Source organism: Tenrec ecaudatus, chromosome 1 (assembly GCF_050624435.1).
Source record: "Tenrec ecaudatus isolate mTenEca1 chromosome 1, mTenEca1.hap1, whole genome shotgun sequence".
Taxonomy (NCBI): Eukaryota; Metazoa; Chordata; class Mammalia; order Afrosoricida; family Tenrecidae; genus Tenrec; species Tenrec ecaudatus.
In genome coordinates this window covers 213740453-213755686 of record NC_134530.1, presented here as the reverse complement: position 1 = coordinate 213755686, position 15234 = coordinate 213740453, and the positions used below count along the sequence as shown (strand labels likewise).

General features: G+C 39.6%; 1 protein-coding gene across 1 annotated transcript in view; it reads right to left on the bottom strand.

Moving 5' to 3' along the window:
• Positions 1-391: 391 nt before the first annotated feature.
• The window catches only part of LOC142439457 (complement factor H-like), a 70498-nt gene continuing 55655 nt past the window's right edge, over positions 392-15234 (bottom strand). Inside the window, exons 15-16 of the mRNA XM_075541835.1 lie at positions 1356-1538; positions 392-588 (exon numbers count right to left, since the gene is read on the bottom strand). Coding sequence (XP_075397950.1) covers positions 392-588; positions 1356-1538 — 380 coding nt within the window. The remainder of the gene's footprint in view (positions 589-1355; positions 1539-15234) is intronic.

Sequence of the window (15234 nt, the reverse complement as noted above, 5' to 3'; positions counted from 1 at the left end):
ACATAATATTTATTTGAAGATGGAGACAACTAAAGCTCTTATTTTGTCTGACTAGGAGTCTCAGAAAGCCTCTGGCATTATGTTGAAAACCTTTCACTGTTGGGAAAGTGATGGACCACAGCTGGCACTGGACTGAGTGCCTATAACCTTTGACCAAGGATGTTTTATAAACAGAACACATTGCTTGTGGTTTGGCAACGTTTAATAAGGTGTGTAAGAAAGTCAAATATCTGTCTCTGATATTATAATTGCATGATTCTCTTTACAACAAATTCTAATTTATGATTAAAATTATGTAAGAGTTGAAAAACTATTGAGAAATCACATTACCATATATAAAATTCCGGAAATGTATACAATTTGATTATAAGAATGTACTTCAGTCACAGCATTAGCCACAGCGGGGATAATCTATTTTCCCTTCACGACAAGTTGCTCGAAAACTGGCTCTTGGTGTCAATTCCCTGTAACCCCTTTTACATTTAAATTCAACAGTATCACGTGTTTCAGAATAAATTTTCTTATTTTGTGTCCATTTTAACTGTATATTATGTCTTTCCATGTCGCTTTCTGATATTAAGCATGCATCTGAAAATAGAACAAACAAATACAAAAACTCAGCCAGCAAAAATATATATTTGTAGCCTTTTAGGTTTACAAACAGTGGTGAATAATGATTTGGGCATCCTTTCCAAAAATCTTTGCTCTCTGTGAGAAATTATCATGTGCCTTTTGATATGGTGACAATAATAAATAATAATAATATCAACTCCTTGCAGTTAAATAAATTCTGGATTGTTGAGTGGGATCTAACCCGGTGTGTGTTTTGGAACAAACTTTCATAATAGGGCTTCTTGTTTATACTTTTAAAAGGAAGAGATTGCCAGGCTTTCTTCTGTAGTTCTTCTCAGTGGCCTGAAACTGCCTTCCCTCAGGTTGGAAGTTGACTGTAAAGCATTTATGCCACCCAGGTGCCTGAAAACTGTTCAATGATACAAAAATGAAGTATCAAGCTTAATGAGTAGTAACTGGATCATATATCAGGGAATCCAGAAGTCAATTATTTTAATAAGACATTTACATTAAAGAAATAATTGCACCTTTTGAATCAATAAGAATTTCTAAAAGTTCATATCTTTACATATTAACATTGAAAATCCCTAGAAAGCAGTTCTCTTCTGTGTTGCATGAATGAGACTTGGCTCAATGGCAAAAACCTTTTTTTTATTAATATGTAGAAGTGTACTATTCAAACAATAGTGCTTGCTAGTTTGTGATGTTATATCATGTCTAGCAAAACATAATGATTTTTATTGTGATTTTTCCTGGATCAAAGGAAACACTGAGGTACCCACCTAAACATCTCGGAGGTTGTGACCACTGTCCATCCACACATGTGATTTTTTGGTTACCCTGAATTATATAGAGGGCTTGGCATTGGTACTGAACTGATGATCCTGAAGCATATTCTTTGTCTGGGAATGAAGTTGTGTCTCCGTTTTCAATAGCAGGAGGAGGTCCACATTTTCCTGGAGGATCTAAAATATACATATACACACACACACAAATGTACTGGGTTTAATGAGTAATAAAGACACCTTGCTGATTTAACTGTGGATAAGAAAAAAATGAAGCATAATGTGTTAAATAAAGTTTTCTGTGACTACTGAGGAAAGAATTGTGCCATGGAAAACTCAAATCATATAATTTGAAGCCTACTCTAAAACACATGTAACACATTGATAAATATATCTGTTTTGCACGATATATGCTATCTTCACGAAAACTTAACAACTAAGATAAATGAGGGGTGTTTTTCTGTCTAATAAAATATAATGTCTACTGGACCTCACATTTCAAAAAACTGTAATTTCAAAGGAAACATCAACTCCTTGAAAATGTTCAGGAATTCAAACACATTTGAACTTTACAGAAAAACACACTGCTGTTAAGTTGATTTTAAAAACCTTTTCTCTTGGGTTCACACAGGGTGGTATGCTTCTTCAAGAGGACTTAGAGGACTCTTCCCTTAAAAAAAGCGGTTCTCATCCAGTGGTTGTGACCCCTTTGGGTGTCAAACTACACTTTCATAAGGGTCGGCCAATTAATAACTAACTAGGAATTAAAATAATTTTATAGTTGGGAGTCACCACATCATGAGGAACTATATTAAAGGGTCGTGGCATTAGGGAGGTTGAGAACCACTGTCTTAGACAGTTGCTTGCTTGGGACAAGCTTTTAAGACCCCGCATGCTATTCATCATGATAACCAAACACCATGCTGTTTCTTCACTACTTTTTGCTGTGGCACCTGTGATTACAGCGATTTCATTGTGTTTGTGAGGATTTGGCAAGGCCAAGCTATAACAACTAATTTTTCATATATTAGAGCTGCCCTCAGGTGATACTACAATATCTATTCTTACAACTGTTGTTTCCCTAAGTGCCTGGTTTTATTTCTGGTAGAGTATTCTCATTTTATTGAATTAAGTCCTAAATTATTCACTAAGGTTTAGAACCATACTATTGCTAGGAATATTATTTTAGTCAGTGGTATAATCCTATTGATCAGAGAAGTTCACATGTGTGTAGTATTTATCAGGCTCAATTACCTGAGCAGTCAGTTTGTATATCTCCAAGATGTAGGTTACTGGTTGCTAGTATATATGGTATGAGAATGGAAGCTAAACTAATACTTTTGTTAAGCCTCAATTGTGGGATTAGAGGTATCCTTTAAGCCTAAACTTTGTCACAAAGAGGTAGAAAGGACATGTAATAAACATATATATACTGGTCCCGGGAGGCCATCCATTGGGTGCATGGAGTAGATTTTGATCTTACAACCCTGCAGGTGGGGGCAGAAGTGCCTGCGTGGGGTTCTGAGACGGTAAGGCTGTATGGGAAATGAAAGTCTCATCTTTTTCTCTCTAACAGGGTGGTGGTTTCAAAGAGCTAACCTTGTGGTTTTCAGTGCAATGCGCAAGTTACAATGGCCCTGAGGGTATACACCTCCTGAACCTGAGGTCCCATCCAGAGTAGGTCTGCACACTGCACCCCATTGGCAGTGTACCAAAAATAACTGGTAGACATTCCCCATTTTAAGATGCATTGTATGAGCAAGAAGTATCAGTACTGAAGTGAGAAGTCCAAGTTGTACTGAAAGCATTAGCCAAAAACAACTTTCCAGGGATCGATATCACACAAGTTGAAATAAGATGGAACCATCACTATATGAAGCTATGGGCCATCCATTAAGGGGGGAGGCAGGTGTGAATAGCAAAGTGTCCCGTGGATAAGATTTTGTCATGAATAAACTGTTACACATAATATTTATTTTCATGACCCAAGTTCTGTTGAATATTACGGAAATGTGCACCAACGTATAAAAGGAGTTCCTGTAAATAATTCAACAAATACCTGGGTACCATAGTGACATTTTGACTTTAAGGACATTAGATGCAGGTGCATGAATACCTACAATTCCATTGGTTCCTGGTCCGCTGTGACCACCAATTAAGTAAGAAGGATCCTGGAAACTAACTGTAGACTCAAAAAACCCGAGAGAAACAGTGTTTCCGGAAGCAAAAAGCTGAAGATAAAGAGTTGCACTAGAAGAAGAGTTTTCTCGTGGACTTTTAGAAGCTGCGTCTGTGAAGATTTCACTTAGTTGAAAAGCAGTTCTTCCTTATATTGACTTCATACTGTTTATCCAGAGCTCTGAATCCCTAAGCCATTTCTATAACAGTTCTATGCAGACATTGACATAGAATGAATTTCAACTCAAGGAACGACATGTGGTCAAGAATAGAAGAACTGGGTTCCACCAGATACCCCACTTCCTTCCAAGGTGCCTCTCAAAACACACTTATTCACTGCTTTGAGCCATTGCTGACTCACAGTGACCCAGTAGGAGAAAAGGAGGACATCCCCTATACATTTCCTAGACCATACCTGCTTACACGTGTAGAAAGCCCTGTCCTTCTCCTGCAGAGCAGCTGGTGGTTTCCATGCAAACTATGGGATCACAGCCAAGCGAATATCCATTATTCCACCCGGGTGCTCCTAAAGTGCCTCCACTGGATAAATCATTCAAACTTTAGTTAATAGCTGGTCAACAATGTGAGCCAAAAAAGCCCCAGAGACTCCCTTTGATTGGCTGCTAACGACTTGTCCTGTCCACCCTCCCTTCTCAGAAAGCCAAACTGGGTATTGTTTTCTGAATGTATTACTGTGTATCCCAAATCTAGGCACTATAATTAGTCTTGCTATTCTTCAATTTTCCTATTCTTGTGTTGATATAATTAACCTACTAGATTTGAAGTTCTCACAACAGTCATGCTGAGGTAGTTAGCTTATTGTGCCAACCTGGCCAATAAATACCTGTGGGGTTAATTGAGGGTGGAGGGATAAATGGCTCTGTGAGCTTGCTTTTCGAATTCTCAGGTCCCTTTCTTTGTGATAGTTGGACCAGGGTGCAGCTGCCTTAGCCAGTTCCCTGCTTATGCTGGTAAGGATCACTTTCTGCAAGACATCCCTGAGGAGAAGGCGCATGGGTGGACCTATCCTGATGCAGCCCTGGGTACTGGAGCAGCCATGTGGAGACCCCTGCCAGAGCTGAGATGCTTACAAGCTCACTGGCTGGGCTTTCCTCCTGCAGTGAGCATCACTGCATGTGTTTTGTTGGATGGAGGAGGATTTTTGTGGATGGTGTCGGACATATGGGCTAATGTTAGACTTGTGGGCTTGGGGAGCACTGGGTTGGGGTGTTTTCTTGATGTGCACTTACCCTTTATATGAAACTCTCTCTTATCCATGAGTTTCTGTGGGCTAGTTTCTCTGAAGGACCCAGACTAACACACACGCAGAACTGCCTAACTGAAAGACTTTTCATAGCTGATCCACCAGGAGGTGGATTTTACCTTTAAACGCTTGCGCATAACTGTTTTCAGTGCTGCAGATCAGGAGAGTGCCTTAGCTTGCTGCAGGGCAGCTAGCCGAATAAAGAGTCTTCTTCATTTTCAAGACAGGATGGTGGCTATTGCTTATTTGAACCCACAACATAGGGACTCGGAAGTACTATCAAGTGGCAAAATCGCCCAGGTAAACACAGCCCAGCAGTTAAACTCTTAGTCATAACATTGGTCATAGAGACTAGGACCATTCTCCAAACAACCAGTACCTAGGAAGTTTGGAGGATTTATTTGTTTTGTTTCTAAGTTTTTTAACTGAGCTACAAAATCAAAACAAGAAGCACAGAACATGATTGGGTTATTTGATTTGTGAAGAGACTGCTTACTACAGTAGGGAATGCTTTAAATCACTACTAAACAATCTAGCAGCATAGAATGAAGTGGTTCTTTCCGACTCTGAGAATATCTTTAGACCAACAGTCAAACAGATTGGAGGCAGTCCACTGCTGGCACGTAGATTGCATTAGCACCTTCCTCACATTTCCAGGAAGATGATCGTTGCTGTTGCCTAGGATATGTATGTTTATTGTGATTTTCATAGCCAGTAACTGATTTTTCTAATGGAGAATAATTGATATTTGAATCTCCTGATCAGGCATCATGTTTTTCTGCTAATGCAAATCAGCAATAGGACAAAAATACATCAGATACAGCAAACTGCATGTATCTACTGCATCCCTGACAGTATAGTAGAGCCATTTAAAGTGAGCTAGGTTGAGGAGTGGTGATAAGAGACCGAAGGATCGGTTTCCTGACTAAATGAATGTATGTAAAGCCTTGTATGCATGCGAATGAAAGCAGATCATCTTTGGATAGACTGGTGAAGAACAGTGACAATAGAGCAGCTATAACATGGGAACTAACTTCACACTTCTTTCTTATTCTAAAATGTTTTCTTTTCTCTATCAGATCTTCCACACCTGGGACTTAATTGCATTTATAATTTTCCAGGAAGGATCAAATGGTAATGTGAACTGCAGGGACAATTCTAAGTAATGCTGATCAATTTACCCAAGCATATTTCTTCTTCTCATCAGCCTTCTCTCTTCCTTGCATTGTGGATAAGACATTGACATATGTTTGAGTTTATCCAGCTCTGTTTCATATTACTGGATGGATACAAAGTGGAAAACACTGCTTAGAATTAGACTATCTCACCACAGTGAATGAGGTGGGGAGTGCAGAGTGGAGACCCAAAGCCCATTTGTAGGCCACTGGAGATCCCCTTGCAGAGGGGTCTAAGGGAGGAGGTGAGTCTGTCAGGGTGCGATGTAGCAACGATGAAAAATATAACTTTCCTCTCCTTTTTAAATGCTTCCTCCCCCCTCCCCCCACTATCATGAGCTGAATCAACTCTTGTAAGTCTGGCTAGAACAGAAATTGTACATTGGTACAGATAGGAACTGAAAACACAGGGAATCCAGGGCAGATGAGCCCTTCACGTCCAGGGGTGTGAGTGGCGATACTGGGAGCTTAGAGGGAGGGTGGGTTGGAAAGGGGGAACAGATTACAAGGGTCTGCAAGTGACCTCCTCCCCTGGGGGATGGACAACAGAAAAGTGGGTGAAGTGAGATATCTGACAGGGCAAGAGAAGACAAAATAATAATTTATAAATTAACAAGGGTTCTTGAGGGAGTGGGGAGTGGGGAGGGAGGGGAAAACGAGGACCTGATGCCAGGGGCTTAAGTGGAGAGAGCAAATGTTTTGAGAATGATGAGGGCAATGAATGTACAAATGTGCTTTATATGATTGATGTATATATGGATTGCGATAAGAGTTGTATGAGCCCTTAATAAAATGATTAAAAAAATTAGACTGCCACAATAATTGTGGGGTACTTCTCTGGCAGTCCATTTTTGCATGGATGACTAGATGAAAGATAATGGGAAAACTCACGTTAAGGAAAAATAAGGGTAAGATGGTTGTCCAGCAGGGAAGCAAAGGTAATAATGCTAAAATTACATTGGTAGTTTGTGAGAAGCTGAGAGCATGAAATATAATAATCTAAAGTTTATCATTGTAAATATCCATATTAATTAAGATTTTTTTCTGCAAAAATCCCATTTAATATGAAGTTTAACATACTACTTGGGTTCTGGAGTCTATAAAAGCATTCACAGCAAGCTCATGTTTATTTTAATGGTTACATATATATTAATGATTCTAATAAGATTTAATTTTATGAGTAAGCCCCTATTGGGGGGTTAGTTTTGGGGAAGAGTTACCTCTAAAGGACTTACTTTGACAACAGATCCTCTGATAACTGTTGAACTAGAACTAGGAAGATTATGCATTGAATATCTCAGATGTAAATAATTTTGTCAAGTGTGATTTTTTTCATATCATATAGAATTACAATGGGGAGTGCCAAAGTCGATTTTGAAAATAAGGTTCTGATGAAACACAGTCACATATACTGCTTCACATAACTACTCAATGTTTTAAAACAGCATTGAAGTCGCTGTAACAGAAACCATATCATGCTGCTGTTAGGTGCCATCGAGTCCCTTCCTACTCAGGGCAGCCTGAGGTTCACCAGAAAAACACCACCTAGTCCTGTACCAGCCTCACAATTGTTCCCACGTTTGAACCCGTCTATGCTGCCATTGTGTCAATTCATTCAATGAAAGGACTGCTCTTCTTTGCTGCCCCTCAACTTTACCAGCAATGATGTTCTTCCCCAGGAGCTCGTCACTGCTGGCAACATGTCCAAAGTGCCTGAGACCAACTCTTGTCATCTTTGCCTCTAAGGAGCATTCGGGCAGTGGTGGTTGTGAGTGTGTGTGAGTGTGTGTGTGTGTGTGTGTCCTGCACACTGTGCTTTTAAGAGTTGTACACTCTACCATCTGTAGGCTAAGGCCCTTTGGTGTCACTGTTGGGCAAGCATCATTGGGTTGCTAACCTAACCCCGAGTTTGGCGGTTCAAAACCATCAGCCACTGTGCAGAAAAAAGTAATTACACTCTGGAAACCCTTACAGAATCCAATCAAAAACAGTGGGTTTGATTTTTCTTAATAAATATCATGTAAGTCTCTTCATTAGGTAAAAACAATATACATGTTAATATATTTAAGACTTGGAATTTTTGTTGTTGTTAGGTGCCATAAAGTCAGCTGTGAAACAGAAACATTATGCACAACAGAACTAAACACTGCACAGTCCGGTCCTGTTCCACAATTCTTTCTGTACCTGACCCTGTTGCTGCAGCCACTGTGTGAATCCATCTGGTTGAGGGCTTTCCTCTTCTTCCATCCTTCCACTTTACTAAACACGAGATCCTTCTCCAGGTCTTATCTCTTCCCAGGGACTGGTCTCTCCTGGCATGTCCAAATCATATAAGAGGAAGTCTTGTCATGTTTGACTCTAAGGAGCACGTGGGTCTTATTTCTTCTGAGACAGATCAGTTTGTGCTTTTAGCAGCTCATGGCAGGTTCAATGTTCTTCTCCAGCACCACAATTCAAATACATCTATTCTTCTGTCTTCCTTATTCAGTGTCCAACTGTCATGTGCGAGTGATGCAATGGAAATACTTTAATTTGGGTCAAGCATTCCTCAGTCCACAAGTAACATCCTTGTGTTCCAGAATAATAACGAGGTCTTGCCCAGCAATACCTAATACAACACGTCTTTTGATCTCTTGACTGCTGCTTCCATGGTCATTGGTTTTGGACAAAAGTAAGATAAAATCCTTGACAATTTCAACATTTTCTCCATTTATCATGATGTTACCTACTGGTCCCGTTGTGAGTATTTAGGTTCTTTACATTGAATTCTAATTTACCAAGGACTATAATCCTTGATCTTCATGAGCAAGTGTTTCAATTCTGTCTCACTTTCAGCAAAACAAGAGTATGGCATCTCCACATCACAGGTTGTTACTAAGCTGTCCTACAATCCTGATATCACACTCTTCTTCATATAATAGTGTATCTTGGACAATTTGCTTAGCATACATATTGAACAAATTTGGTGAGAGGATAAAACCTTGACGCACACCTTTCCTGCTTTAAACCACGCAGTAGTCCTTTGTTCTTATAACTGCCTCTTGATCTACGTGCAAGTTGCTCATGAGCACAATGAAGTGTTCTGGAATTCCCATTCTTCTCAAAGGTATCCACAGTTGATTATGGTCCACAGAGTTCAATGTCTTTCAATAGTCCGTGAAACATAAACATCTTTCTGGTCTTCTTTGCTTTGAGCCAAGATCCATCTGACATCAGCAATGACATCCCTTGTTTCATGTCCTTTTCTCAATCCTGCCTCAAATTCTGACAGTTCCCTGTTGATGAACTACTGTAACCAGAGTTGGATGATCTGAAGAAAATTTTATTTATGTGAGATGTGAGTGATATCACTTTTTTGTTTGTCTCCTTTTTTGAATGGGCTAAAATATGTATCTCTTTCAGTCAGTTGGCCAAGTAGCTGTCTTCCAATTCCCTGCATAGACAAGCTGGTGCTTCCTGTGCTTCTTCAGCTCTCTGAAACATTTCAAGGAATCTTCCATCGGTTCCATCGGTTCCTTCAGCCTCGTTTTTAGATAAAGCATTCAGTGCACTTTGAACTTACTCCTTCAGCACAGTTGATTCTGGTCCACATGCTACATGCTGAAATGGTGGAGTTTTGGCTAGCTCTTTTGGTACAGTGACTTTGCATATTGTTTCCCTCTTCTCTTGATGCTCCCTCCAGCAGTCAATATTTTGTCTGTAGACATTTTCAGACTTGCATCTTGAGGCTTGAATGTTTCCTTGAGTTCTTTCAGTGTCAGATTTGCTGAGCGTGTTCTTCCCCTTTGGTTTCTGATTCGAGGTCCTCGTGCATTTTGTTATAATACTTGGCTTTTCCTTCTCTCGCTGCTCCTTGACTTCATCCTTTCCTTCGTCTACTCTGGGATTAACAATAAATTTCAGTGTTTCTTCTGACAGCTACTTTGATCGTTTGCTTTCCTCATGAATGATGGTTTTAATATCCTCTGATACCTCATCAGGTTTTCTGTCATTAGTGTTCAAAGCATCAATTCTGCTCTTGATATATAATCAAAGTTCACGTAGGATAGACTCAAGGTCATATTTTGAGTCTTGTGGATTCCTTTTTTTTCACCTTTATCATAAATTTAAATATGGTCATTTGATAGTGGCTAATATGGTTTTAGCTGGTGATTTTGAACTTCTCCATCATGTCTTCCCATAGATGTAATCAGTTTTATTTCTATATATTCCATCTTTGGAAGTTTACATATATTATAGCCTTTTGTGTCATTGAAAATAGGTTTACTATGAGCAAGCTGCTGGTTTTTATAAAATTTGCCATGTGATCTCCAACTTCAATTCTATCACCAAATCTATATTTTCCAACTACTGTTCATTCTCTTTGTGTCCAACTTTTGCATTCTGCTCAACAATAAGCATCCATGTGTACTGTTTTCATATCTGAACAATTTTCAAGTATTGACATCGGTAGCATTCTTCCCTTTATTCATCATTAGCTTTTGTGGTTGGTGCATGAAAGTGAATAATAATTCTGTTGATTGGATTTCCACGCAGGTGGGCACATATAATTCAATCACGGATAACATTGTACTCATGATGGCTTTAGTAATATCCTCCGTGACAATGAATGCCATGCCATTCCTCTTGACTATTATTGCGGGCATACTAAATCATATGATTTTCTGATTCAATATGGCCAATGCCAGTCCATTTCAGCTCACTATTGCCTCGGCTATTAATCAGTCTTCATGTGTTCAATTTCATTTTGACTATTTCCAATATTACTAAATTTATACTTCACAGATTCCAAGTTCCAATCACTAGCATGCTTCTGTAGCTGTTTCTCTTTACCTAGATTTGTGCCCCATCAGCAAAGAAGATTCTGAAGACACCACTCCCACAGGGTTTACACAAACCACATCGTTATGGTTCACTCCGCTCCAGGAAATGAGCTCCTCTTCAGTCACATTGTCAATGCTCTCAGATCTGAGGGCTGATCCTCTGGCAGTATCTTCAACAATGTTTTCTTCTTTTCTTTTCATCCCATTAATTTAGATTTAGTTCACATATCATTTATTCCATAGTTCAATCATGTGAAGCAGAATTGTACAACTGCTATCAGAATCCGTTTCCAAGTATCATTTTTCTAAATGCATTCCTTGACATACTCTCCCCTTTACTCCACAATCACTACTGCACATCTTTCCCACCCTAACCCTTATTCCACTTGCTGTCTCTGTATGTTCATCAATCCTAAGATTTATATACTGCAGCAAGGAAAAAACATCTAACCCAACTTCAAGAGGTTGACCCACCAATGACATAACACCCTAACATGAGATACACTACAGTAGCTGCACCCTAATAAGAACAAACAAGAGAATGTAAAAGATGTACAGTGAATTTTGGAAACAAGATCAGGACCAGCATGCAGCCTAGGGGAATATGTCGACAAATTTTAATTGTTTAACACAGATATATTCCTTTGATCTTGTATACTCAAGACTATGATGCAATATGCTTAGGATCCATGTGCCTCTGATCCCTCAAGTGTGGGTAGAAGGAGTTCTCCTGAGGCTTATTTCCTTTGTGGTTCCACAAATGAATCTTGGGCTCCCACTGTCATGCACAACCTTCTGCGAACCAGATTCTCACACTTCAGTCTCTGATACTAATCCCTCCTTTGACTTCAGATTATGTGATTCATAACCCTTTGGTGACTGATGATGGCATGCTTCTTCCATTTGGACTGAGTTGACATCTCTCTTAGTTGGTTGCATGATTGGACACAAGTCTTTAAGACCTCAGATGCTATTTCATTTGATATACGGGCTATTTCAACTACTTTCTTCGCCACTTTTGCTATAGCACCCGTCTCCTCTGTGTTCCTTTCTGAGGATGAATATCACGTAGGACAATGATTTAAGAAATAATTGCTCTTACATTGGAGCTAGGATTTGGTGTAAACCCAATTTCCAGGCCTGGATCTATGTTTTATGCTTATTTTTTATTATTGGATATTAATATAAATGTTATACATTCCATAGTTCAGTCACATCAAACAGAATTATACCATTGGTTCTGTAATCCGTTTGCAAACATACTTTTTTGCCTGGACTCCTTAGCATTGTCCCCCTTTCATCAAGCCCGTGACTGAACTAGCCCCTTCCACACCAACATCCGTGTTCTACTCCCTATCCCTATGGATTCATCAATCCTGGGGTTCATTGAATGAAAAACAGAGAAACCGACACAACAACTCCAAAAGACTATATCCCCCAGTGACATAGAACCTCTGTGATACTCCCTAATATGAACAAACATAAACCAAATGAAACAGTGTGTCGATCACAGGGTTCCATCATAATACCTGTCTTAATCCAGCAGATAGGATATCAATGTAACAAGACCATATTTGTCCGCTACCAGCAATTCTCCAAATTTGATACAGCTGCCAGCTGCTTCCTCAGACACTGTGCGTTTTCTGACTTGAATCTTCAGGTTCCAAGTGTGTCTGAGGTGGAGTCCAAAGCACCCAGTGGAGTTTCTGCATCGGATCTCACTGGGTCAGCCTCTGGAGTAAGGATCAAGGATTCGGGATTCAGTGTCCCACGGGCCCTAGGCACCAGGAATTGGTCCCAGGATTCACTCAGAAGCTTGCTCAAAGCTTGCTCAAAGCTTGCTCAAAGTAACATCCCACCAAAGGCACCCCCATGTAAAGTGTCCCCAAAGCATTTTCAGTCATTCTTCCACACAACTGGAATTCAGTCCTTGATTTCCTACCAGCAGAAAAGCATCTTTCCCTGCAGACGTGTTCCATTCCGCTCCTCTTTCCTGAGCTGTTCTTCGTGTCACTAGTCCCCCTTCATTCAATAGAGCTCTCTACCTGAGCAGGGGATATGCTCTTGCTTATGCACCTCTCCTTCCCGGCCCTCTTTCCTCTTTACCATTCGATCCTGGCCCACCTTGATCAGGTGCCCTCACTCAGGCCTGGTGACCTTCATAGTGCCCACCCAGAGCAGATGGGGTATGGTTCCGTAGCACTGCTCAGGCTCTCCACCAGGCTGAGTCCACCAACTGGTTGTCCATCTGCCTGAGCTTGCGCCCTGTTTGCTGCTCGTTCTTAGAGGCGTGGAATCCATGAAGTATTTGTCCTTTTGTGCTTGACTGACTTCATTCAGCATAGAATCTAGCTTCCAGTTCTATTCACATCTTGTAGTGTTTCAGGGATTCAAAGCTGCTTTTCAGGGATGAGTAGAATTTCATTGTGTGTATGCACCCCAGTTTCTTTATCCAATCATCTACTGATGGGGATTTAGGCTTTTCCAGGTTCTTGCTATCATGAACTGTGCTGTGATGAGCATTGGGAGCAAACTTCTATTCCTGATCTGCTTCTTCTTTTTTTTTTTTTTTTGCTTTCTTTTATTCCACAGCTGAACCAATGAGAGATAGTGGAAATCTGCTCAAGCCTTCATAACTGCCCTTCATGATGTAAAATAAACACCGATGTTCACACTCCCAAACAGTTACTTCCCCTCAGGAGTGCTGTCAAACTAGCATCCAAAGCACCCTGCACTCCGCCAGGTGTCGCAGAGGAAAGTTCTAGATGTACCCATCAACGTGTAATCAACAAATGAGTACAACCCCAAGTGTCTGAAAACAACGGACAACTTCAAATCAAGGAAAGAAATGGGACAGTGACAGAGAGCAAATCAAAATTAAAAAAATTAATCAACCAGAAAATCTCATTGATGAAGAATAATGCCTGCCAAGGAAATTTTAAAATTATGTATACTTCAAGAAAACCTATAAGAAACACAGACAACACCATGTATGACTTCAAGAAAACAATACAAATGGAAAATGATAAAATAGACAATTGTACCCCATACACAAACAACAAGCAGAAAGCCAGAAGATTAGATTAAAATTTTGCAAGGATCAAAGAGTAGTATTAAATCAATTAAAGATCAATCAAATGAATAGTAATTTGGTGAATAAATATAAAGATATAGACACTAATTTATATGAGGAAAAATCAGGGTAAAAATTAGAAAGCCTAAGAATTATGTGGGACGGGATCAAGAGAACTATTTTCATATATTGAAATTCAGAATAGAAGGAGGTCACAAAAAAACAACCCACAGAGGGTAATGTTGAACAGTTGGTATAAGAAAACTTTTCAAAAATCATGAACGACAAAAAGGTATACATTCAAGAAGCTCAAAAATTTAAGCTGGAAGTTCCACTTAACCAAAACATAATACTGTATTTTTCCTCTGATGTGTAAACAGACTAATTTATTTTGCTAAATATTTATTAAGAAGAATATATATTTTAATTTTCATAGAATGCATCCATATAGAAAAAAAATACATCATGTCCATTGACTAACAAGACACACGTATTCTCCATGGTGAATATAGACCAGTGTTATGAAATTATAAAGCGTCTGAGATATTACTTACTGACACGAATGCATCTGGGAGAAGGGGACCAGTCCTGCTCCGTACATGTGATGGCGGTGTGTCCATTCGGGAGACTGTAGCCACGATTACACTGAATATTTACAGACTGACCTTGTAGATAATAACGCTGTGCATGATCAACATATCCATTTTCCACTTCATACAATTGACATCTTCCTAAGGACCACAATCATAATAGTAGTAATAAGTTAAAAGTGAAAATCAAGTCAGAGAGTGTATTTAGGTTTATTTCTGCAGTGTTTAAATTAGTGCATGTAAGATTCTAAAACTAATGAATTAGAGGACGAAAAGTCAAGTGACAACAACATATTTTTCAGAAGATAAATAAATATTCAAAGCTACTTACACTGTTATTATAATTTAAATATTTATGAATATAACTCGGGGGGCATTTTGATCAATGTTCTCCTGTATTTCTCAGTGGAGTGTCATGGACACCCACTCACAGAAGAACACAACTATTTGGGTTTTGCTGCGACCACTCTTCTGAAGGCTCTGTATTTTGGCGTCAGATTCAATGGCAGTCGCTTCTGAGCTCTTCCCGCTGCTCTTGAAGGAGTCACCAGGTACAATTTTAAGGAAGTTCACTCACTGAGGCATGGGACCTTTGGCGTCCATCCTTCTCTCGTGCAGGTAATGTAATCCCCAGAATACTGCGAAGGTGTCACAAACCCCGAATTACAGTAGTAGTAGTAATATTTCCCTGTTGCTACTGGAAAGTACGGTCGATATCTCTCTGCCTGATACAGCCAACCATGTTGTATTTCTGGAAAACCACAAGGCTGCCC